The sequence below is a fragment of the Melopsittacus undulatus genome, chromosome 8 (assembly GCF_012275295.1).
Source record: "Melopsittacus undulatus isolate bMelUnd1 chromosome 8, bMelUnd1.mat.Z, whole genome shotgun sequence".
Classification (NCBI taxonomy): Eukaryota; Metazoa; Chordata; class Aves; order Psittaciformes; family Psittaculidae; genus Melopsittacus; species Melopsittacus undulatus.
Window position 1 is genome coordinate 53,455,252 of NC_047534.1, and position 20,185 is coordinate 53,475,436.

The window sequence follows — 20,185 nt, forward strand, 5'->3', positions numbered from 1 at the left end:
CGGCTCACCCCTTCTCCTGCAGGCCTCCGGTGACTTCGGCAGTGGGGCAGAAGGTGGACACCAACCCTTGGGGAAGGTTGGGGTGAGTTGATGCCTATGGGTGCTGTGCTCAGTGGGCAGGACCCCAAGGCTTTAGGGACATGAGGTGCTGAGATGCTCAATGGGGCCTCGGTACCCATCCCTTTCGGGAGGGAAGCAGGAGGTGAATGGCACCGCAGTGTCCCCTTGTTGGCACAGGGTGTCCCAGGGCTGGTGGATGCCATCCCCGTCACCTCTCCCCCTGTTGTGGGGGGCAGTGGGGGCTCCCTGCAGCAAGCTGAGAGGACCAGAGCAGAGGAGACGCTCTCCAGGGGAGGTAATGCCAAGCAGCTTTCCCTTTCCCTCCGTGGGCCATGGCAGCAGGGATGTGATGGGGTTGCCATCCCCAAGCACGACCTTATCCCTTTTCCCTTCCCCAGGCACTGGCTCCAGAGGGGACAAGGGGAAGAAGGGCGAACACGGCCTTAAAGGGGATGTGGGAACCAGCAGCGTCATGGGGCCTGGCAGTGTGAAGGGCGAAAAGGTGGGTGAGAGGATGGAGGATGCTGTGATGTGTCTGCATTTGATACCTGCATCTCTTTGTTGCTGTCCCGCAGGGGGAGAAAGGAGAGCTGGGTGTTAAGGTGAGCATCACTGCAGGAGCCAGGGTGAAGCCATGCACACCCCTGAGGATGTGCCATCCATCCCCATCTCCCTCCCCAGGGCAGTGCTGGCTTTGGCTACCCTGGCTCCAAGGGCCAGAAAGGGGAACCAGGGAACCCTGGACCCCCTGGGACCCTATCCCAGCACGCTGACAGCTTGGTGGTGGAGCAGGTCACTGGTCCCCCAGGAGCACCAGGGAAGGATGGAGCCCCCGGCAGGGATGGAGAGCCTGTGAGTCAGCTCCTTACACCTCAGACATCCCCTGTTCCCATCCTCACCTCCCTATGTGCCCATGCACCCACCTCTTCCCTCTCTGCCATCCCTAGGGAGATCCAGGCGAGGACGGCAAACCAGTAAGTGTGTGGTGACTGGGTGATGGGGCCTGGCCCCACTTTTGCCTTGCCATGCACTGACCCCCCCACACTTTACAGGGTGATATGGGGCCGCAGGGGTTCCCCGGGACGCCGGGGGAGCCTGGTGTGAAGGGGGAGAAGGTGAGTGCTGGTGCTCACAACATGACACCGTCCCCCCTTCCCCTTGGATGTGTTTGCAAGCCATGGGCTCTGTTCTGTGCCAGGGTGAGCCAGGAGTGGGGCCGAGGGGACCCCCTGGACCACCCGGCCCCCCGGGACCACCAGGACCCTCCTTCAAGCATGACAAGCTGGTAGGTGCCCATGGGATAAGGATGGGGAAGCATCAAGCCCCAAGGGCCATGGGATGCAGCTGATGGGGACCCTGCCCCTGGTCTGGTGATGCCTGACATCACCTTTGTGCTTCCCCCCAAGACCTTCATTGACATGGAGGGCTCCGGCTTCGGAGGTGACCTGGAGAGCCTGCGGGTGAGTGTGGATGAGAGCTTGTCCCATGGGCTGGGAATGCCGGGATGCGCTCAGTCCTTATTCCCTTCTCTTCCAGGGCCCCCGAGGGCCGCCCGGTCCCCCAGGGCCACCCGGCGTTCCCGGTTTGCCAGGGGAGCCAGGGAGGTTTGGGATGAACCACACGGACCTGCCGGGACCTCCAGGATTGCCAGGCAGGGATGGGATCCCCGGGCCCCCGGGACCTGCGGTAGGTCCAAAGGGACCCATCCCATGGCCACCCCATAGCAATGGGGTTATAAGTGTGTCCTGCAGTGGTGCCCACCGGCCCCATGGGGTTCTGCTGCATGGGAGCCAGCTCCTGGGTGTCTTGTAGGGGCCTCCTGGAAGAGATGGGGCAGCCGGGCAGCCAGGGCCCAAAGGAGAGCGGGTGAGTGTCCCCTGCCCCATATCCCTTTGGGAGCACATTATGGCTCCCAGACACCCCTGGTCCCAGCTCCCTCCATCCCCAGGTTGGGAAGCATGAGCCTGCTCCTGCCTGGAGCTGAGCAGCATCTTCACACCCTCTTCTTCCTCCTCCTCCTCCTCCTCCCCAGGGCGACATGGGTGACCTCGGCCTCCCCGGTGCACCAGGACCCAAGGTACTGGGGGGGCTTCTTAGGGGGGGTCCCATGTGCAGGATGCAGGCAGAGATGGTGCCTGGGGGGGTCACCTTGCGCTGGAATGGGGAGAGGGATGATGGCATCTGTGGTCCTCCCATAGCACTGCCCAGAGAAGCTGTGGCTGCCCCATCCCTGGCAGTGTTCAAGGCCAGGTTGGACACAGGGGCTTGGAGCAACCTGCTCCAGTGGAAGGGGTTGGAACTGGATGAGCTTTAAGGTCCCTTCCAGCCCAAACCAGGCTGGGATTCAATGGTACCGGATTTCCGAGTGTAGACGAGCCTCTTGTGGCCACCGTGCGCATTGCAAGGGGCGCTGGAGCCGGCTGCGGTCAGGGATGTCCATACTGAGCAATGCCCCTTCCCACAAGGCCCCTCTGCAGACAGGGAGCATCCGTGTCCTGTCCCAACGGGTGGTTTGGGGATGTGGGAGGGGATGCGCTGCTCCCCCTGTTTCAGTCTGAACCCATCACCCCTTGTCCTGTCACTGCAGCCCCTGATGAAGAGCCCCTCTCTGCATCCTTGTAGCCCCCTTCAGACACTGGAAGCTGCTCTGAGGTCTCCATGCAGCTTCTCTTCCCCAAACTGAACATCCCCAATGTTCCCAGCCTGGCTCCATATGGGATGTTCTCACTTTGCTTTCCTTATCCCCTTTACAGGGCAGCAAGGGAGAAACGGGACCAGCAGGAGCTGCAGGAGAACCAGGCTTAGCCGGTCTTCCCGGACCCATGGGACCCCGTGGACCACCGGGACCCCCCGGTCCCCCAGGACCACCAGGGCCAGGCTACGAGGCTGGATTTGTAAGTGATGATCCCAGTGATGAGGGGTGATGGAATGGAGCTGGGGATGGACATGGCTCAATCCCTGCTCCCCCTCCAACCCAGGCTGACATGGAGGGCTCGGGGCTGCTGGTTGCCAGCGGCTCCCCTGGACCACGTGGACCCGAAGGACCACAGGTAGCTCTGTGCTTCCCTCTCCTCCCTGGAGCATCATGTCCCATCCCACCACCCAGTCCTTATGGATCCCTTCTTATTGCTTGCAGGGGGTGCCAGGCCTGCCAGGGGTGAAGGTGAGGAGCTCCTCAAACACCTTCATCCAGCTCCATCCTTGCAGGATGCCCATGGGCAGGCTGTGGGGATGCTCCTGCTTTGACACCTCTTTCCTTGTAGGGGGAGGTTGGCAGCCCTGGGCAGCCTGGTTTGCCAGGACCAAAGGTAGGAATGCCAGGAGATTGGGATGAGCTGTGAGCAAGCACTTGGATATGCAGGACACTGGGCTGGGAGGATGCTCCATCCTGCATCTCACCCTTTCCTGCATCTCCTTGCAGGGAGATGCTGGTGTTCCTGGTGTGGATGGCCGCCCTGGCCTGGAGGGCTTCCCTGGACCACAGGTAGGGAGCATCAGCACCCCATTTCCATCATCGCATTCACTCCATCCTGTATCACTTGCAGCAGCTCCATCCCCAGCAGCCAAAATCCAACCCCATCATTGCCTTTACCTGTTCCCCTGCTCTAAGCCCAGGCTCACCATGTGCTTAGGATCCTGTCCCCATCATCTTGTCACCCTATCTCCATGCGGGAGCATCCCAACCTGGTCCTTGCATGCAGAGGTGGTGGTGATGGTGATGACCTGAATGTCTTTGCTGGGTGCAGGCAGGAGTAGGGGGGTCTCCACTTGTGAGGTGCTAAGTGAGGAGCTCATCCCTGCCTGCTTCTCCTTACAGGGACCCAAAGGTGACAGAGGCAGCCCTGGCGAGAAGGTGGGTGACACTGGGGACACTGGGGACAGGCACTTGGTGGCATGGACACTGATGGCTTGTGTCTTCTCTAGGGCGAGCGTGGCCAAGATGGTGTGGGGCTGCCTGGTCCCCCTGGCCCCCCTGGTCCCCCTGGGCAGGTCATTGGTGTCTCAAGTGAAGATGTAAGTGAGGGTTCCTGTGTGGGGGGACAGACTGAGGGACACCCCAGGGTGAAAAACCCCATCTTGTCTTCCTTTCCAGAAGTCTTTGATGGCTTTTCCTGGTCCAGAGGTAGGTGCCTTCCTGCCACCCATTCCCATTGGAGGAGGGCATTGTTTCCTTTGGGAATCATTGAACAGCTTGGGTTGGAAGGGACCTTCCAAGCCCATCTAGTCCAGACCCAAAGGGAAGACGGATTTGCTCTTCAAGCATCTCTGCTTCTCTCCGCAGGGCAGACCGGGTCATGCTGGCTTCCCGGTGAGTCCCTGGCAGGGCTGGGGACCATAGGGTGAAAACAAGCTTTGGTGATGCTTTCAATGGGGTTTGGGGGGTTGGGACTGATACAGGCTCTGTGCTCCTCACTGCAGGGCCCAGTGGGACCGAAAGGAGACAGGGGTGCATCTGGTCCCCAGGGCATTCCAGGGTTGAAGGTAACTGCTCTAGGTCACCTCTGCCTGGTCCCCATCCCGCCTGGGTGCCAGTGAGGATGCTATGGGAGAGACCTCATCCCTGCATCTCCCCTTGCACCTCCTTTCTTACAGGGGGAGAAGGGGGAGCCTGGTGTCATCATCAGCCCCGATGGGACCGTGATCACTGCAAAGGTGAAGGGAGAAAAGGTGGGTGCGCTGCAGGAATGGAGGCACATCCCATGGGATGGGTGGCAGGAGGGCCCAGTGGTGATGCCCTTTCCCACTCCACTATACGCAGGGGGAGCCGGGGCTACGAGGACCAGTAGGACCCTCCGTAAGTCACCATCAACCATCCCCATCCTTGTATCCCATGAGGGTGTCCCTGCTCTGAGCATCCTCATCTCCTGTCGCCTTCCAGGGTCCCCAAGGACGAGCAGGGATGAAGGGAGAGATCGGCTTCCCGGGCAGACCCGTAAGACCTGCTCCCGGTTTGTTAGTCCCCTCGGCCATCGCCTCCTCCACCGTGTCCCCCCATCCCATTTGCACATCCTGCATCCCAATCTCTGCCGTGTCACTGAGGGTCAGGGTGATGCCGGGGTGCTGGAGGTGATGCCGGGGTGCTGGAGGTGATGTTGGGGTGCTGGAGGTGATGCCGGGGTGCTGGAGGTGATGCCGGGGTGCTGGAGGTGATGTTGGGGTGCTGGAGGTGATGCCGGGGTGCTGGAGGTGATGCTGGGGTGCTGGAGGTGATGCTGGGGTGATGGAGGTGATGCCAGGGTGCTGGAGGTGATGCTGGGGTGCTGGAGGTGATGCTGGGAGGGGGATGATGCTCATCCTTGTGCTGCTCATCCAACAGGGACGTCCTGGAATGAATGGGCTGAAGGGCGAGAAGGGGGACCCTGCGGATGTCAGTGGCATGATGGGCTTGAGGGTGAGCATCACTGAGCCCACCCCCTGGGTACACACACTGGGGGGCTCCTTATGGACCCCAATCCCATGCCTCCCTTCCTCAGGGACTGATTGCCCCTCGATGGCCTTTGGTTTCCCTCTATGGGGACAGCCCATCTTGCAGGACCCTGACACAGCTTCTCTCCCCACCAGGGTCCCCCAGGCCCCCCAGGCCCCCCAGGGCCCCCCGGGCCCCCTGGCAGCATAGTGTATGACAGCAGCAATGTGAGTAACAACATGGGCATGGTGAGGGGGGGGATGCTGAGAGGTGGTCACCAGGTGCCCCTTGCCTGGCTGGAGGGGATGAAGGATGCTCCAGTGGCATCCAGGCTGTGAGGCTGGATCAGAATCACACTGAGGATGCTGCAGCCGCTTCCTTTGCATTCCCACAGGCCTTCAGTGACTCCAGGCATCCCGTGCTGCCAGCCTTCCCTGGTAAGGGGGTGTCTCTCTCCTGGTACCCCATCAGGGTGGTACCTCCATTAGGGATGGAATGATGGGATGACATCTCTGATGCTCCATGCAGGTTTCCACCAGTTCCCAGGACAAAAGGGAGAGAAGGGTGATATTGGACCCCCAGGACCCCCAGGTAGGTGACCAGTTCCCATAGGGCAGAGGTGGGCAGGGGGTGGCTCATGCCCATCCTCTCCTCTCCTTCTCCCTTCTCCACAGGCCACTTCCCCTATGACCCAAGTCACTTTGGTGCCAACCTGCGGGTAAGCCCTTTGCCCACCTATGGGTACCGGCTGCACCCCAAATGCCCCCCCTAAGGCTGTGCTGTCCTGCAGGGTGACAAGGGGGACGCAGGTCCCAAGGGTGAGAAGGGTGAGCCGGGCAGCACCCCCATCTACAGCCCCAGCCTCTCCGGGCCGCCAGGACCCCCAGGGCCCCAGGGCTACCCTGGGCTGCCGGTGAGTACCCCATGGTGCAGGGATGATGGGGGCATGGGGGGGACAGAGGCACCCTTGGGTGCTTTGCTCCAGGGATGCTCTCTTGCACTGTCTAGGGTCCCAAAGGGGACAGCATCGTTGGCCTGCCAGGGCCTCCTGGACCGCAGGGCCCCCCAGGAATCGGCTATGAGGGGCGGCAAGGCCCTCCTGGCCCTCCCGGCCCCCCTGGTCCACCCTCCTTCCCTGGACCCCATAGACAAGGTGAGTACCTTCCCCATTACATCCCCAGAATCCCTCCCCGTGCTGCAGCTTTCCCCATGTCCCCCTTCTTCCCCCACCAGCTATCAGCATCCCTGGACCCCCTGGACCACCGGGACCCCCTGGACCACCAGGCAGTAGCGGGATGTCCTTGGGGGTGAGCTGTGGGGAGGGAGGTGATTGCCAACCATTGGCCGAGCCCTGATCCCCATCACCACCACCGTGCTCTGTGCCCACAGCTCCGCATCCTGCCAACGTACCAGGTGATGCTGAGCACCGCACGGGACCTGCCCGAGGGCAGCCTCATCTTCCTCAGTGACCGACAGGAGCTCTACGTGCGCCTGCGTGGTGGCATCCGCCGCGTCCTGGTGAGCTGGGATGGGACCCATTGGGGTGCCATTGGCACAGGGCGCTGCAGGCGGGTTTGGGGGGGTCTATGGGGGGGAAAGAGGGCAGTGGGAATCTGATGTGCTTCTGCCTTGCAGATGGAGGAGCACACTGTGACACTCATTTCGCCTCTGGTGAGTACTTGTCTCCCACCTGCATGTTTCATCCCCATCCTCATCCCAGCCCTGACCGTCTCCATCTACAACCATCTCCAGCTCCATGTCCAACCATCACTATCCTCAGCTTGAACCATCCCCATGCCATTCCCATTTCCCTCCCCAACCATCTCCATGCCATTTCCATCTCCATCCATCCCCCACCATCTCCACCTCCATCCTGCATCTATCCTCATCCCCAGCCATCCCCATGCCATTCCCATCTCCATCTTCATCTCTATCTCCAACCACCTCCATCCCCAGCTCCAACCATACCCATGCCATTCCCATTTCTGTCCCCAACCATCTCCATCCCCAGCCATCTCCATGCCATTTTCACCTCCATCCATTCCCCAGTCATCTCCATCCCCAGCCATCCCCCACCATCCCTACCTCCATCCTGCATCTTTCTTCTCACCCCCAACCATCCTCATACCATTCCCATCTCCATCCCCAGCTGCAAACATCCCCATGCCATTCTCATCTCCATTCATTCCCAACCATCTCTATCTCCAATCATCTCCACCCCCAGCTCCAACCATACCCATGCTATCACCATTTCCATCTCCAACCATCTCCATCCCTGCCTGCATCTCTATCCTCACCCCCACTGGGGCATCACCCCACATCCCCTCCCTCCCCAGGACAACGAGGTGTACGACAAGCTGCCCAGCATCCACTACAGTGGCCCTCAGCCCGCTCTGCAGCCCCCTGGTCCCCTGCATCCCCTCCACAACCACAGTCCCCCTCCTACCGCCCGACCCTGGCGTGGGGACGAGGTGGTGGCCAACCAGCACCGCCTGCCCGAGCAGCCCCTGCTCCACCACCAGCACGAGCTCCTCAACAGCTACTACATCCATCGCCGCCCGGATCCGGCCCCGGTGGCTGCCCACGTGCACCAGGACTTCCAGCCTGCTGTGAGTGCTGCCGGTGGGGATGCAATGCGATGTGATGTGATGCTCTTGGTCCATACATCCATGTCCCTCACTGTTGTCCCCTCTCGGCAGCTTCACCTGGTGGCCCTCAATGCGCCGCTGAGCGGGGGCATGCGTGGCATCCGTGGAGCTGACTTCCAGTGCTTCCAGCAAGCCCGGCAGGTCGGGCTGGCCGGCACCTTCCGTGCCTTCCTGTCCTCCCGCCTGCAGGACCTCTACAGCATCGTGCGCAGGGCTGACCGTGCCACTGTGCCCATTGTCAACCTCCGGGTACGTGTGTGTTCCTGATCCCATCCCAACAACACCCCCCTGAGCCCCATCCATCTGCATGGCAGTGAGCATCCGGGTTGGATGGGAAGTGCTCCAGTGGAAGGTGTCCCTGCTCATGGCATGGAGTTGGAGCTGGATGGGCTTTAAGGTCCTTTCCAACTCATGCCAGGCTGGGATTCTATGAAGGTTGTGTGGAGCTCCTATGATGCTCCTATAATGCTCCTTCCCCTTCCTTCTCCATTCCCCTACCAGGATGAAGTGCTCTTCACTAACTGGGAAGCCCTTTTCACGGGCAGCGGGGCTCCGCTGCGAGCCGGTTCCCGCATCCTCTCCTTCGACGGCCGGGATGTCCTGAGGGATGCAGGATGGTGAGTGCCGCATGGGGGAGAGGAGGGGAGATGGGGTCCGGACTGTGTGGGGCAGCAGCAGCTCCACACCTTCCTCCTTTGCAGGCCCCAGAAGAGCGTCTGGCATGGCTCAGATGCCAAGGGCCGGCGCTTGCCCGAGAGCTACTGTGAGACATGGAGGACAGAGGAGAACACAGCCACGGGGCAGGCTTCATCCCTGGGCTCCGGGAAGCTGCTGGAGCAGGAGGCCAGCGGCTGCCAACACACCTTCATCGTGCTCTGCATCGAGAACAGCTTCATGACCGCTGCCAAAAAGTGATACCCTCCTGCCCCTGGGGACCCCGCATCTCCCCAGGGAAGGTTAGGCCAGCCCGGCACCCCTGTGGTCCTCAGGCCCCACATGCCCTTGCCCTGCAGGGTTTGCTTCTCCCACAGACCAAAGAGATCATCATCATCCTCATCACCCTCGGCTGGCAGGGGTTTGCAGGTGGTCAGGTTGCCTTCCTCCTCCTCTGGCTCCACTTCTAACTCCTAATATTTAACCATTTCAGCTTGTGTCCCACACCCTGCTCAGATGCTCCTTCCAGGGGGATGTGGTGTGTCCTCCTGGGAAGCCTACAGGGGTTCTCTGACCGTCCCCCCAGCCCCACACTGGAGCCCCACACCAGGAGCTTGGGGTTGGACCCAAGAAGAAGAAGATGGGTTCTTCTTCACCCATCCCTGATGCTGAGGCCATGGAGTCTTCTCCAGCCAAACCCCCAGCATCCCACCCAAGCAAGGGACCGTCCCATGGCAGTGCCAGGGCTCCTCATAGATGGTCTCCATCCTACCAAGGCAAGGACCATCCCACCCAGTCCCCCAGCATCATCATCATCCTCACCTCCACCTCCCAGCCAGCAGCTGCAGAGGGGGGACCATCCCCTCCACGCACCCCACACCAGCACAGGGGGGACTGGGGCAATGGGGTGGCCCCAGTGTGGGGCCAGGTGTGCCCTTGGCATGTGTTTACATGCACGTGTGGTGCTGAGGGCAGGCACCGCCATCGCCCTCCCCTTGCCCAACACCAGCTTTGCTGCATGCTAAGGGCCGAGGTGCAGCAAAGCTGCTTTGAAAGGGGGGTGGGCAAACCTAAGGTGCTAAAGGACAGAAAGACAACGAGATCCATTTGTAACTAGCTTTTGGTTTTTGTTATTGTATGGGACTTCTTACCATAAAAGCTGTGTGATGAATCACACGGGCTCTATTTCTTACAGTCTACTGTATTTTGTGTCATTAATGCAATTTAAAGCCTGTGGATTGGTTTGGTTTTGTGTCAGTTGTGTCCTATAAACCATTTTCTAAAGGCACTGAATAAAGAAACGTTATCCTCTCGTAGGCTGGCTCTGCACGATGATGGGGAGGTGATGGCCAGAACCACTGCACCCCATCCATATAGCCCTGTGTGGTCACAAGGGATGGCAGCCATGGGCATCCTGCTTATGTCTGTGGCCAAGGGGACACCACAGCCCTTCCAAAAGCAGGTCCTGAGGGGTCATGTTCCCCATGGATCAATGGTGGGACATCAGGCTACAGTCATGGTGATGCTCCCGCAGCCAAGACCCGACCACGGTGGTGGCAGTGCCGGCGCTCAGGCTCGCACAGCACCAGCATCCAACCTCTGCTCCTGTGCTGGTGGCACCTCTGTGAGGACCTGGCATGGTTCCTTGGCCAACGCCAGCTCTCCTGGCTGCTTGTGGCGGCTGTACCGGATGCCCACACCGGCAGCCGCCAGCAGGTAGGTCACTGCCAGCAGCGTGAAGTAGCCGAAATACACATAGAACTGCAAGAGAAGAAGGGGGGAGAGGACCACGCTTGCACCCCCACCTTCATCCCACACCATTAAGGAGCCACCACCATCCTAGATGCCTCCCCATCCCTACCTGGGGATGCACGGACAAGCCCAAGCCCCTCTTGTCAGCCACAATGATGGTGATGATGGTCTTCAGCACCGTGGCGAAGAAGGTGTTGACCCCGAAGATGAGCGCGCAGAGCTCCTTGGAGAGGGATGTAGCAATCTGGAAACTGGGGAAGAGATGGAGCACCAGTGAACCCCTGGAACCAGCCCCATTGCCGGGGTGGAAGTGGGTCTCCATGGGTACCACGCACATGGCAATGGGCACTAGGAACTGGTAGGAGCCGCGGAAGAGGACGTAGGCAGCGTAGCAGAGCCAGATGTTGCTGGTGGTGTTCATGAGCAGCAGTAATCCCGCCTGGAAAGCTGTCACCATCCCGATCACCAGCTCCGACCACAGCGTCCAGCGGATCTTCAAGTAGCCAGCAGCGAAGGAGGCAACAGCCCCTGCAGAGAGGATGAAGGATGCTGTAAATACTTCACCAGCACAGGACCACCTTGCATCCCCCAGCCTAATGATGCTCACCGTATTACCTCTATCAGAACACCCCACAAACCCCACAAAGACCTGCCATTCCCAGGGATGCAGCAGGATGGTGGAGTCCCCCCCAGCATTCCCACACATCCCACACTGTCCCCAACAATAGAACCATTACCCAGCAGCGTGGATGCAGCATCCACCCCTCCGTTGTACACACGGCGGTTGTCCATGGCTGGGTAGATCTCATTCCAGAGGATCTGCACATAGTACAGCATCAGGTAGTAACCAGCCGAGTTGAAGACCCACCACAAGGACCAGAGCCGAAGCTGGGGCTGCTTGGCCAACACTCCCATCTCCCGCAGCATCCGGCACAGTGCCATGTCCCTCCATCCCTTTGTCCCCCTGCCACCGTCCCCCACTGCCATCTTGTCCGTCTCAGTGGGTGCAGCCCCATCCACGGCCCCATCGGGACGGTTGAAGAAGAGACTGCGCCGGGGCTGCTTGAGGAAGAGGGTAAGGATGAGGCTGAAGCTGACGAAGCCCAAGGAGATGTAGTTGAGGGTGAGGAAGGGGACATTGCCCAAGCTGATGCAGAGCTGGCCTAGCACCGAGCTGGTGAAGACACCCAGGAGGACAGAGGAACGGGAATAGCTGGCCATACGCTGGTAACGGGATGGAGCGACGAGGGAGAAGATGTAGGAGGAGTAGGCGATGCGGGCGGCCATGGTGATGCCATAGAAGAACTCCATCAGCTGCATGGCCAGGACTGAGGTACCCAGCACCAGCAGCAGCCAGATGGAGATGTGGCTCAGGCTCTGCAGCACCAGCACTGGCTTGTACCGCAAGTAGTCCGTCAGTAGGAAGATGGGGACCAGCACAGCCATATAGGAATAGGTCAGCACCGGTGTGATCACATTGGTCACCTGCAACGTGCAAGGAGGGGATGAGCATGTCCATAACATCCCCAGCCCATAGGAACAAGACATTGACACATTCCCCCCCTCCCCAGTATGGAATGTGGCTCATGGAGCTCTCAGCTGGATGCAAGGCTGAGACTCGGCCCCCTTCCATGCTGGGAACGTGGAGTTCCCACGGACACAGCAGCCTGCTGGGACCGGAGCCAGCATCCCCTGGTCAGGGGACAACAGCATGGGGCTCACCTAACCCCATCATTGCCAGCAGCTCGGCGGTGCTCAGCTCTGTGTCCCTAAATGTGCACCAGCACGGGAGGGTCTCCCTTAGTGGGACAGGGCTTTGGCATCACCCTCTATAACTGGTTGCAAGCCAGGCTTTAGGTGCTGGGGAAAGTTGAGCTTGGGACTTAGGGGACAGGGTTCCTTTGCAGTGTGGTGGCACAGGGCCATGCTGCCAGCCAGACCCATACCACATCACCTTCTCCCACCTCCATTCCCCACCGCACGCCCCATTCCCTGGAATGTGGCACCCGTCTGCACCCCAGGACCACAGGAGGATGCTCTGGCCAGCCCCAGGGTGATGAAAAGGGGGACACCAGAGGGGAACAGGCTACCTATGGCTCACCTGTGCCTGTGTGAAGTTCTTATCAGGCCCCAAGAGGTAGGGAGTGATGAAGCTCTCCCCAGGCCGGATCTGTGTCATGAAGCCATAGAAGCAGAGGTAGCAGACTTGTAGCTTCCAATGCTTGTCCGGCGCCGCCTCCGATGCCGGCTTTTTGGCATCCTCATCCTTCTTGGGCATGGCTCTGCAGCAGGACAGCGGTGTTATCCCAGGGACCATCAGCTAGATGGGCTTTGTGGGCAGCCCGTCGCAGGCGCGCTCTGATGCATTGAAAGCCACGTCCTGCAGCTTCTGGGGAGAAAGCAGCCTTTGGCACGGGCTCAAATTCCTCTATAATCACAAGGCAAATAAACAGCACTACCTTCTCCCCAGGAGATGTTCTTGCAAGAGGAAAAGCAGGCTGGCCGCGCAAGGAAGAAGGGGGGGGGGTCATTCAAGGCAGCATTTGGGCACCTCCTACCAAAGAGCTTGGATGCAGGGAGCACCTGGGTTTGCCTCCTCGGCTCCCATCATCTTCTCCTCCCTTTTAGGAGTCCGTGAGTTGGGGTTTACCCCCTCTCTGAAGCAGAGCTGCAGACCCAGAGGTGGAGGGATGTGGATACCCTGCACCAGGGATGCTCCGGAGGGAGATGGTGCTGGTTGTGAACATGTGCACACTGGGTATGGGGCCACCCGTGTTAGGCACCACAGGCTTGTGGCTGCCCCTCTGCTCTCCCCTGGTGGGATGCAGTGCTCACACAGCATCACCCAGCGTGGGGAGGATGCAAAGCACCATAAAGGTTCATGGTCTGGAAGGGGATTAAATACTTAAATCCCAAGATTTATCCATGGGAAAGCTGGGGGAGGACTGAGCAGTGGTCACGGGATGAAGGCAGGGACTGGGCGTCCTCCTACGTGCTCCCTACTCCCACAAGTGCTTTTTGAGCCATAAAATCCCTGTGTGCCAATGCACGCCATGGGAGCAAGGTCTAGAAACCCAATGACCCTGGCTAATTACAGAGCAACTAATCACAGCCATTAAATAACAACTCCATGGTCCCAGCCGATGCCCCCACCACTGCCCTGTTGTGTGATGAGAGCCCCATTCCACATAACACAAGCAGCTAATGGGGAGAAAAGGTGGGATAAAGCTAGGAAAAGCTGGCCATGATCAGAACCAGCAGCAGGAAGCAGGGTGCCCATGTGCCTCAGTGAGGACTCAGCACATAAGCATCCGAAAACAAGCTCACAGACGGGCAAAATAGGGGGGCTAAATAACCCTTAAATAGGTCCCTGGGCTACAAGGCTTATTGGGTGCTTGCTGGTGCTGAAAGGAGCTCTGTGCCAGTAAGGGCAAGGAGCAATGGTTAAACCCCCACTGAATGCCCACCCCAGCCCTGCGCTGTGCCCTCCTGGACTATGCCCCATTCCCACTCGGATATGAGTGATCACCATCTCCAGCAGAGATTCTCGGGATGGGGGGTGGCGGGGGGGGGGGGGTTCATGCAATGGGATCCCAATGGGCTGTTTACCTTCTGCTCCAAACCGTTCCCCATTTCCGTTCACATCCATGCGGGATGGATGTTTCCCAGACCCAAAGGGAACCATGTGCACCCACCATGTGTGGGTGCCCTGGGGTGCTGGCTCTGAGCTCCCGCACGTGTTTCCCCGCACACGCAGGTACCTCAAGCCCCGATCCCTTCCATCCAGACCCATCCGCTGCTCCCAGGGAAGCGGGTGCAGATCCCAAGGGCCGCTCCCGGCTCGGGGCTGTTTCCCCTTCAGAACAGAGGGTGCAGGGCACGGGCAGCGTGAACCCGACCGCTGGGTTATCAGGCTTTGACCTTGACATGGGATCGCCATCATGCGCTCGTCAACCCGCGGCCACGAGCTCCGGCACAGCTCCTCATAGGAGACAAAGCCACCAAGGGACAGAGGGGACGGGACCAAAGGGGGGGGACGGACGGATCGGACATAGGGGAATGCACTCCCTATAGCCGCATGTTGGTGGCACCGCTAAAGCGCGACATATAGAGTGGGGAAGCCACCGAGGCGATGGGGGTGGTTCGGTCCATAAAACAAAGCGGGAACATCCCCAAAATACATCCTCATTCACTGTGTGGGCACCTCTCTGCATCCCCCCCCCCCATAACACCCTGCTCCTTCAAGAAGGGATTGGGGTACACATGAAAGAGGGGGACCGTGGGTGCACCCGCATCCCGAGCGGCACCCGCATCCCCGCAGGTACCCGGGTACCGCAGCACCGCGGGTACCGCAGCATCCCGCACCCCGCAGCCCCCGGGGCCGTACCTGGGGGGGCAATGGGCATGGAAGCGGCGGGCCCGGGAGTCTCGGGGCTCCCTATGGTCCCGCTGAGAGCCGGATCCGCAGCGAGGAGGAGGAGGAGGAGGAGGAAGAGGAGGAGAATGTCGGGGGAATGGGGGGGGGCTCAGAAAACTTGGCCGTGCCCCATGCGCTGGGCACCGCGAGGACTACAAGCTCCACAGTGCAGCGGGCAGGAGGAAGGGGAGGAGGAGGAGGAGGAGGAGGAGGAGCCAGAGGAAGAGGAGGGGGACGAAGAGGAGGAGGAGTCGGAGCTCGGCCAGCCCCCGAAGGGCCGCGCTAACGCTTTCAGCCAGTGGTTGCGAGACACGGAGGGGGGTAAGGGGGAAAGCCCTCCTTTCCAAGCCGGGGGTTACTGCTCTGCCCATCCACAGTGGCCTCTGGGTTGTGTGGCCCCTCTCGCTGTCGCATCCATCCGCTTTATCCTCCCTGCTGTGATTTAATGTCCCGCTGCCCAAAGCGGCTTGGATTTATTCCATCCACCGCCCCGCCTCCGCGTGTTTTACAACGGGGATTGAAGCACGGACCTGCACCGGTCCCAGAGGGAAGAGCATCCGCACAGGGAAACGAAGGATCGGGCCCTGGAGCTGGTGCAGGGCTCATCATCACATCTGAGAGCATCTTCTCTCCACCCCCTGTTCCAGCACTCATCCTGCTGGAAGCAAATGCAACCTGACAGGGCTCGGGTAGTGCACTGAAATATTGATGTGCTGCTGCCTCCAGAGCGGCAGCGGGATCCAGGATATCCAGGGATCATCACCCCCCCTTCCCATCCATGGTGGGAGGGGTCCAGCCTGGCGTCTTCCCACCCCATCGAGCCCCTTTGGTGCTTAGCACCAAACTAGTGTGGCAGAGCCTGCACCAGCGTTTATTACACTTGGGTTTTCTCTCCTTTTCTCAGCCAAACGGATAGAGCCAGGGTGTGTTATTGGGAATGGGGACATCCCAAGTCCTGGCTTAAATGGTGGCGTGTTTGACCCCCAAAGCAGTTTTCCTCTAGGAGAGGAGACCAGGTCTGAGGAGGATGGTAAGACCACAGCACGTGTGTCCATAGGCCCTCCGTGCCCACCATATACCCCCTGCCTGTGCTGAGGACCTTGCCTTTCCACGCCAGCACAGTGGCATCCTCCTCACATGCAGCAGGAGCACCCAGGGTGTGTGTCTGGGGACACTGGGACCCCCACGCACCCACCCCAGTGTGTGTCCCTTGACAAAGTGATGCTGCTGCTACCAGCTCCAGTGCCTGGCCAGGCTCTCCCAGCTTGGCACAGCACCCAAGGGTGCCAGGGCCGGGTGGGCAGATGCATTTGTGCAGAGGGCAGGGTGCTGGCAGCACAGGGCTCCATGGGGGGAGCAATCCCCCAAGCCCATGGGGTGGCATCCCCCAATGACTGGGGCTTGGGGCTGGAGCTGAGCAGGGCAGGGCTGAGAAGGGGCTGGATATGGCGGGGGGCAGGAAGAAACAGGGGCTGTAGCAGGGGGAGGCTGGGGCAGGGGTAGGGGCCGGGGCAGTGCGAAGGTCTGATGATGATGCTGGTGCTGGGGAAGGGGCTTGGGCAGGGTCTGCGATACGGGCAAGGGATGGGACAGGGGCGGGAGCTGGGATAGACCCAGGATCAGGGGCTTGGTCAGGGAAAGGGAAGGGGCAGAGCCGAGGGGCCGGGCAGAGCCGGAGGGGGCCGGGCAGAGCCGGGGGGCCGGGCAGGGCACATCCGCTCCGTCTCCTCTCTTATTGCCTGCCCTGCCCGCTCCCTCCTCGCTCCCTACAGCCCTCCTCGCCGTCCGTCTGTCCGTCCGTCCGGGCACAGGTAGGGCTCTGCCTTCCCTGGGGCGTTGTTTGCTTTCCTTCCCGTTGTTTGTGCTGTCGGGGCTGCCCTCGACCCCTCCGTCGGGTGGGGGGTGCCGGTCCCCACTCGGGGGCATGGAGGGGGTGATGGCATCGCGGGGGACACTGCGGGATCCCCCCTTTTCCTGTCCCGAGGGGTTCTCTCCCCACCCCATGTGAGTTCCTATGAGGCTGCTGAGAGTTTTCCATCGCGGACCCTGGTGCTGCTTGGCTCTAAGTTTCTCTTCCCTAAACAAGCCCCAAAGTTGGTGTCCTGGGGGTCCCCAAGTGGGGTGAGTGGTCCAGCATGGGTGTGGATGGGTGACGGGCAGGATGCTGTGGAGGGTGAGCCCTGGGTTATGGCTTTTGGATGGTGGGGTTTGGGTGTGAGTGTCCCACTGGGGTTGGTTTGGTGGCTGTTCCTGAGCAGCTTAGGGGGCAGATGCAGCCCCAGTCTCCATGCCAAGGGGAGGAAGGGGGCTCAGGCCTTGTTTGTGGAGCCCCTAAGCTTCCCCCACAGGTGGGTGAATCATCTGCTGGGAGCTCATTTACCCAGCTGGGACCTTTTTGTTCTCCCTCTGAAATGGGGCTGGCTCGGCAGCATGTGCCTCCCATCACCCCTCATCCCATGGGTGGAGAGGGGGAGGTCTGTTTGGCTCTTACTGGGACAGCATTCATTGCCCAGCTCCTTTCAGTAAGCTCCTCTTGGGGTCTATGTGGGGCTTTGCTGACCCATGCTGGGGAGGAAGAGGGTGGAAAACGCCTCCTTGTATCAGCCCAATGCTGTGAGGAGCATCCTCCAGCGGCCTCAGTGCTGCAGAGCATCCCCACCCCAGAGCGGATGCTGCATGGCCATTGCACAGAGCGCCGCAGGGCAGCCACCTTCAGGGCTGTGATGCCCCATAGGGTTCCATGGTGCCAGGGGTATGGGGTAGAAGCCGGTGCTACATTCCAGGCTTTCCTAGCTGTGGACGGCTCATGTTCTCCATCCTTGCGAGAGAAGAGAGAGTCTGCATCCCAAGGGATGCAGTAGCGAGGGAATGATGGTCCTGGGGGGATCCTGTGCCGGGGTTTGGGACATGGGCTCCTAGAAGTGGAGGGGATGGAGAGCAGCACCTAGTGCAGACCATCCCTGGCTGTAGGTCTGGGGATGGGGAGCCCCCTTGGAGATAAAGCAGCACCCAAAGACTCCACCTAATCCATGCTTTCTAGGAGCATATCCATAGTGGCCTGTGGGAGGATGCAAGAGGGAACCCCTGTCTGATGGCCAAGGATGCAGATGCTGAAACCACTGCCAAACCCTACTGGGAGGCAGCTTAAGGGATGCTCAAAGTGCTTCTGAATTATGTTTTCAATCGCTTCTTCCCTTTGTTGAACCCCAAAATGCAGGGGGGGAAGCCTTCATTGAGGAATGGGAAAGAGGGTCTGCATGCAAGGGCAACCACACCAGCATCCCCTAGGAAAGGGTTAATCCTGGAGCTCCAGATCTGGTATCCTGATTGCTGCCTGCTTTGGGTAAAAGCTTTTTTGGCTCCATTTCAAGGGCATGGGCTGGAGGATGACTCAGGAATCTCTGCCACCAAGGAGTAAAACCCTCTTGTCCCGACATTCCCAGCACAAGGTGATGCGGTTTGGGAAAATTCAAGTGTCCTGGAGGGCCCTGGATTGGAAACAGCTGCTTCCAAGCGATTCCCATTTGTCCTTAGGGAATTGGGGTGGCAGCATCTGTGGTGCTGTGTGATGCTGAGGTGTCTAAATGAGTGTCCCCAGGATGCAGACCTGCTGTGGTGGGCATGGGGGGGAGCAACCAGCACCAGGACATCCTGGAGAAGGAGGAAAAGGCTCCTGAAGGGGAGACCTCAGAATATCCTCAGTGCCTAAATGGGCTGCTGGAAACCTGGAGAGGGGCTTGGGACAAGGGCCTGTAGGGACAGGCCAAGGGGAATGGCTTTAACCTGCCAGAACAGGGGAGACTGAGATGAGCTCTTAGGCAGAAGATCTTCCTGCATGGATGAGCTTTAAGGTCCCTTCCAACCCAATCCAGGCTGGGATTCTATGAAACACCAAAGCACAGCTGGTGTGGGGCTGGGAGTGCTGCTGTGGGTCACCACCATGGCAAACACACCATGGCATAGGCTCTGCCCCCCAACTCCTCCCATGCCACAGGTGCGCATTCCTGGTTATGACATCTTTGCTCCAGCATCCTTGCTGCTGGGCAGCCAATCCCCTTCATCAGGGCCCGTTGTTTGGGGGATGCTTTTGCACCCACAGGTCCAGGGTGCCCAGAGTGATGCTGGCTTATCCCTGAGATGATAAGGAGACCTCTTGGTGATGGCAGTGGGTGAGGGCATCCAGGCTTCAGAGCCTGAAGTGAATATCTTAACCCTTTTATGTGTTATGGGAGAGCAGGGAAAAGAATGGAAGGCTTGGAAATGATGGGATATGGAGGTTTCAGGTTGGAATGGCCCTGCTTGGAGCAGGAGCTGGAGCAGAGGGAGTCACTCACACTCTGGCTTGCTTTGTGTCTCTGGCCTTCAAATATGGAGCACAAAGTACTATTTAAAGGCTTTATTTAGAGGCTTTTATTGGAATGATAGTGTGAAGGGAATGCTTTGGGCAGCTATAGAGAGGAGATCCAGAAGTCCTTCCCTGTATGGGGCAGTTGCCCCATGGTGGCCTTGGCAGTGCTGGGGAATGGTTGGACTGGGTGGGCTTAAAGGTCTTTTCCGACGTGGTTGATCCTATGACTCTCAGGTTATGTGTGTTCCACCTCATCCAGGGCTCTGCTGGCCATCCATGTACCTCCCTCAGAGGACCAGGATGCAATCCATGCCCACATGCCCCAGCCTGTATGGTCTCCATCCTTCCCCTGGCTTGCAGCCTCCTCTTCCCAACCATTCCTGAGGGCTGATGTGCCTGTCATCAACAATCCCTGCCACACACCAGATTTGCTGAGCTCCTTGCCTCTGGAGCAGAAGGAGAATGGATTGGAGAGGGTTGGCTGCTTGGGAATGGCCCCATGAGCAGAACTGGGCTATGCAGGCTCTGGGTCTGCTCTGGGGGCTTTTGGGCACAAATCCCTTCTGGAAGGCACAGGTTAGGCTTGGCCATGGGTGATGTCTGCTGCTGGGGCTCAGCTCTGGCTCTGGTGCTTTGCCATAGACTCATGGAATCAGATAGGATGGAAAAGACCTTTAAGCACCATCAGTGCATCACATCTTTTAGTGGTAGCTGCATGTTGGAGAGCACACATTTGGTTCTCCAGATCCCATCCTGAGGACCTAAACTGGCCCAGTCCAATGGACCTGATCCCCATCCTTCCCCATAGGCGAGGAGGTACCATGGATTCCACTGCAAATGGTGCCTCTCATTCTGGTGGCTGCTCCCAGCACTTCCTAAGCCCACCAAGGACTTTGTGC

At 59.6% G+C, this 20,185-nt stretch overlaps 3 protein-coding genes across 20 annotated transcripts in view; 2 read left to right on the top strand and 1 right to left on the bottom strand.

Annotated features, from left to right (window-relative positions):
• COL18A1 (collagen type XVIII alpha 1 chain) overlaps positions 1-10,085 on the top strand; it is a 37,073-nt gene extending 26,988 nt beyond the window's left edge. Inside the window, exons 5-43 of one of the 2 annotated variants that reach the window (XM_034065188.1) lie at positions 23-82; positions 238-355; positions 459-562; positions 636-662; positions 742-912; positions 1,008-1,034; positions 1,113-1,175; positions 1,259-1,345; positions 1,467-1,520; positions 1,597-1,746; positions 1,873-1,926; positions 2,093-2,137; positions 2,814-2,954; positions 3,039-3,110; positions 3,197-3,223; positions 3,324-3,368; positions 3,482-3,544; positions 3,878-3,913; positions 3,985-4,074; positions 4,154-4,183; positions 4,343-4,369; positions 4,480-4,542; positions 4,654-4,728; positions 4,820-4,855; positions 4,940-4,993; positions 5,378-5,452; positions 5,623-5,694; positions 5,862-5,904; positions 5,996-6,058; positions 6,142-6,185; positions 6,258-6,380; positions 6,476-6,620; positions 6,701-6,774; positions 6,857-6,985; positions 7,103-7,138; positions 7,804-8,076; positions 8,167-8,364; positions 8,617-8,732; positions 8,817-9,030. In XM_034065188.1, the coding sequence (XP_033921079.1) occupies positions 23-82; positions 238-355; positions 459-562; positions 636-662; positions 742-912; positions 1,008-1,034; positions 1,113-1,175; positions 1,259-1,345; positions 1,467-1,520; positions 1,597-1,746; positions 1,873-1,926; positions 2,093-2,137; positions 2,814-2,954; positions 3,039-3,110; positions 3,197-3,223; positions 3,324-3,368; positions 3,482-3,544; positions 3,878-3,913; positions 3,985-4,074; positions 4,154-4,183; positions 4,343-4,369; positions 4,480-4,542; positions 4,654-4,728; positions 4,820-4,855; positions 4,940-4,993; positions 5,378-5,452; positions 5,623-5,694; positions 5,862-5,904; positions 5,996-6,058; positions 6,142-6,185; positions 6,258-6,380; positions 6,476-6,620; positions 6,701-6,774; positions 6,857-6,985; positions 7,103-7,138; positions 7,804-8,076; positions 8,167-8,364; positions 8,617-8,732; positions 8,817-9,030 (3,324 nt within the window). Of the gene's footprint in view, positions 1-22; positions 83-237; positions 356-458; positions 563-635; positions 663-741; positions 913-1,007; positions 1,035-1,112; positions 1,176-1,258; positions 1,346-1,466; positions 1,521-1,596; positions 1,747-1,872; positions 1,927-2,092; positions 2,138-2,813; positions 2,955-3,038; positions 3,111-3,196; positions 3,224-3,323; positions 3,369-3,481; positions 3,545-3,877; positions 3,914-3,984; positions 4,075-4,153; positions 4,184-4,342; positions 4,370-4,479; positions 4,543-4,653; positions 4,729-4,819; positions 4,856-4,939; positions 4,994-5,377; positions 5,453-5,622; positions 5,695-5,861; positions 5,905-5,995; positions 6,059-6,141; positions 6,186-6,257; positions 6,381-6,475; positions 6,621-6,700; positions 6,775-6,856; positions 6,986-7,102; positions 7,139-7,803; positions 8,077-8,166; positions 8,365-8,616; positions 8,733-8,816 lie in introns of both variants that reach the window. The other variant, XM_034065187.1, reaches the window with a different exon arrangement.
• On the bottom strand, positions 9,876-12,910 carry SLC19A1 (solute carrier family 19 member 1). Its single transcript, XM_005140113.3, has 5 exons — positions 12,623-12,910; positions 11,259-12,006; positions 10,857-11,049; positions 10,631-10,772; positions 9,876-10,530 (listed from the first exon to the last, which is right to left on the bottom strand). Exons 1-5 carry the CDS (start codon positions 12,836-12,838, stop codon positions 10,339-10,341), a joined length of 1,491 nt encoding a protein of 496 aa, XP_005140170.2. The 5' UTR covers positions 12,839-12,910; the 3' UTR covers positions 9,876-10,338.
• A 3,727-nt stretch (positions 12,911-16,637) lies between these two features.
• Positions 16,638-20,185, top strand: part of PCBP3 (poly(rC) binding protein 3) — a 49,011-nt gene continuing 45,463 nt past the window's right edge. For all 17 annotated transcript variants that reach the window (XM_031048167.2, XM_031048163.2, XM_031048208.2 and 14 more), the window contains exon 1: positions 16,638-16,749. The gene's annotated coding sequence lies outside the window, so the exon portion shown is untranslated. The remainder of the gene's footprint in view (positions 16,750-20,185) is intronic.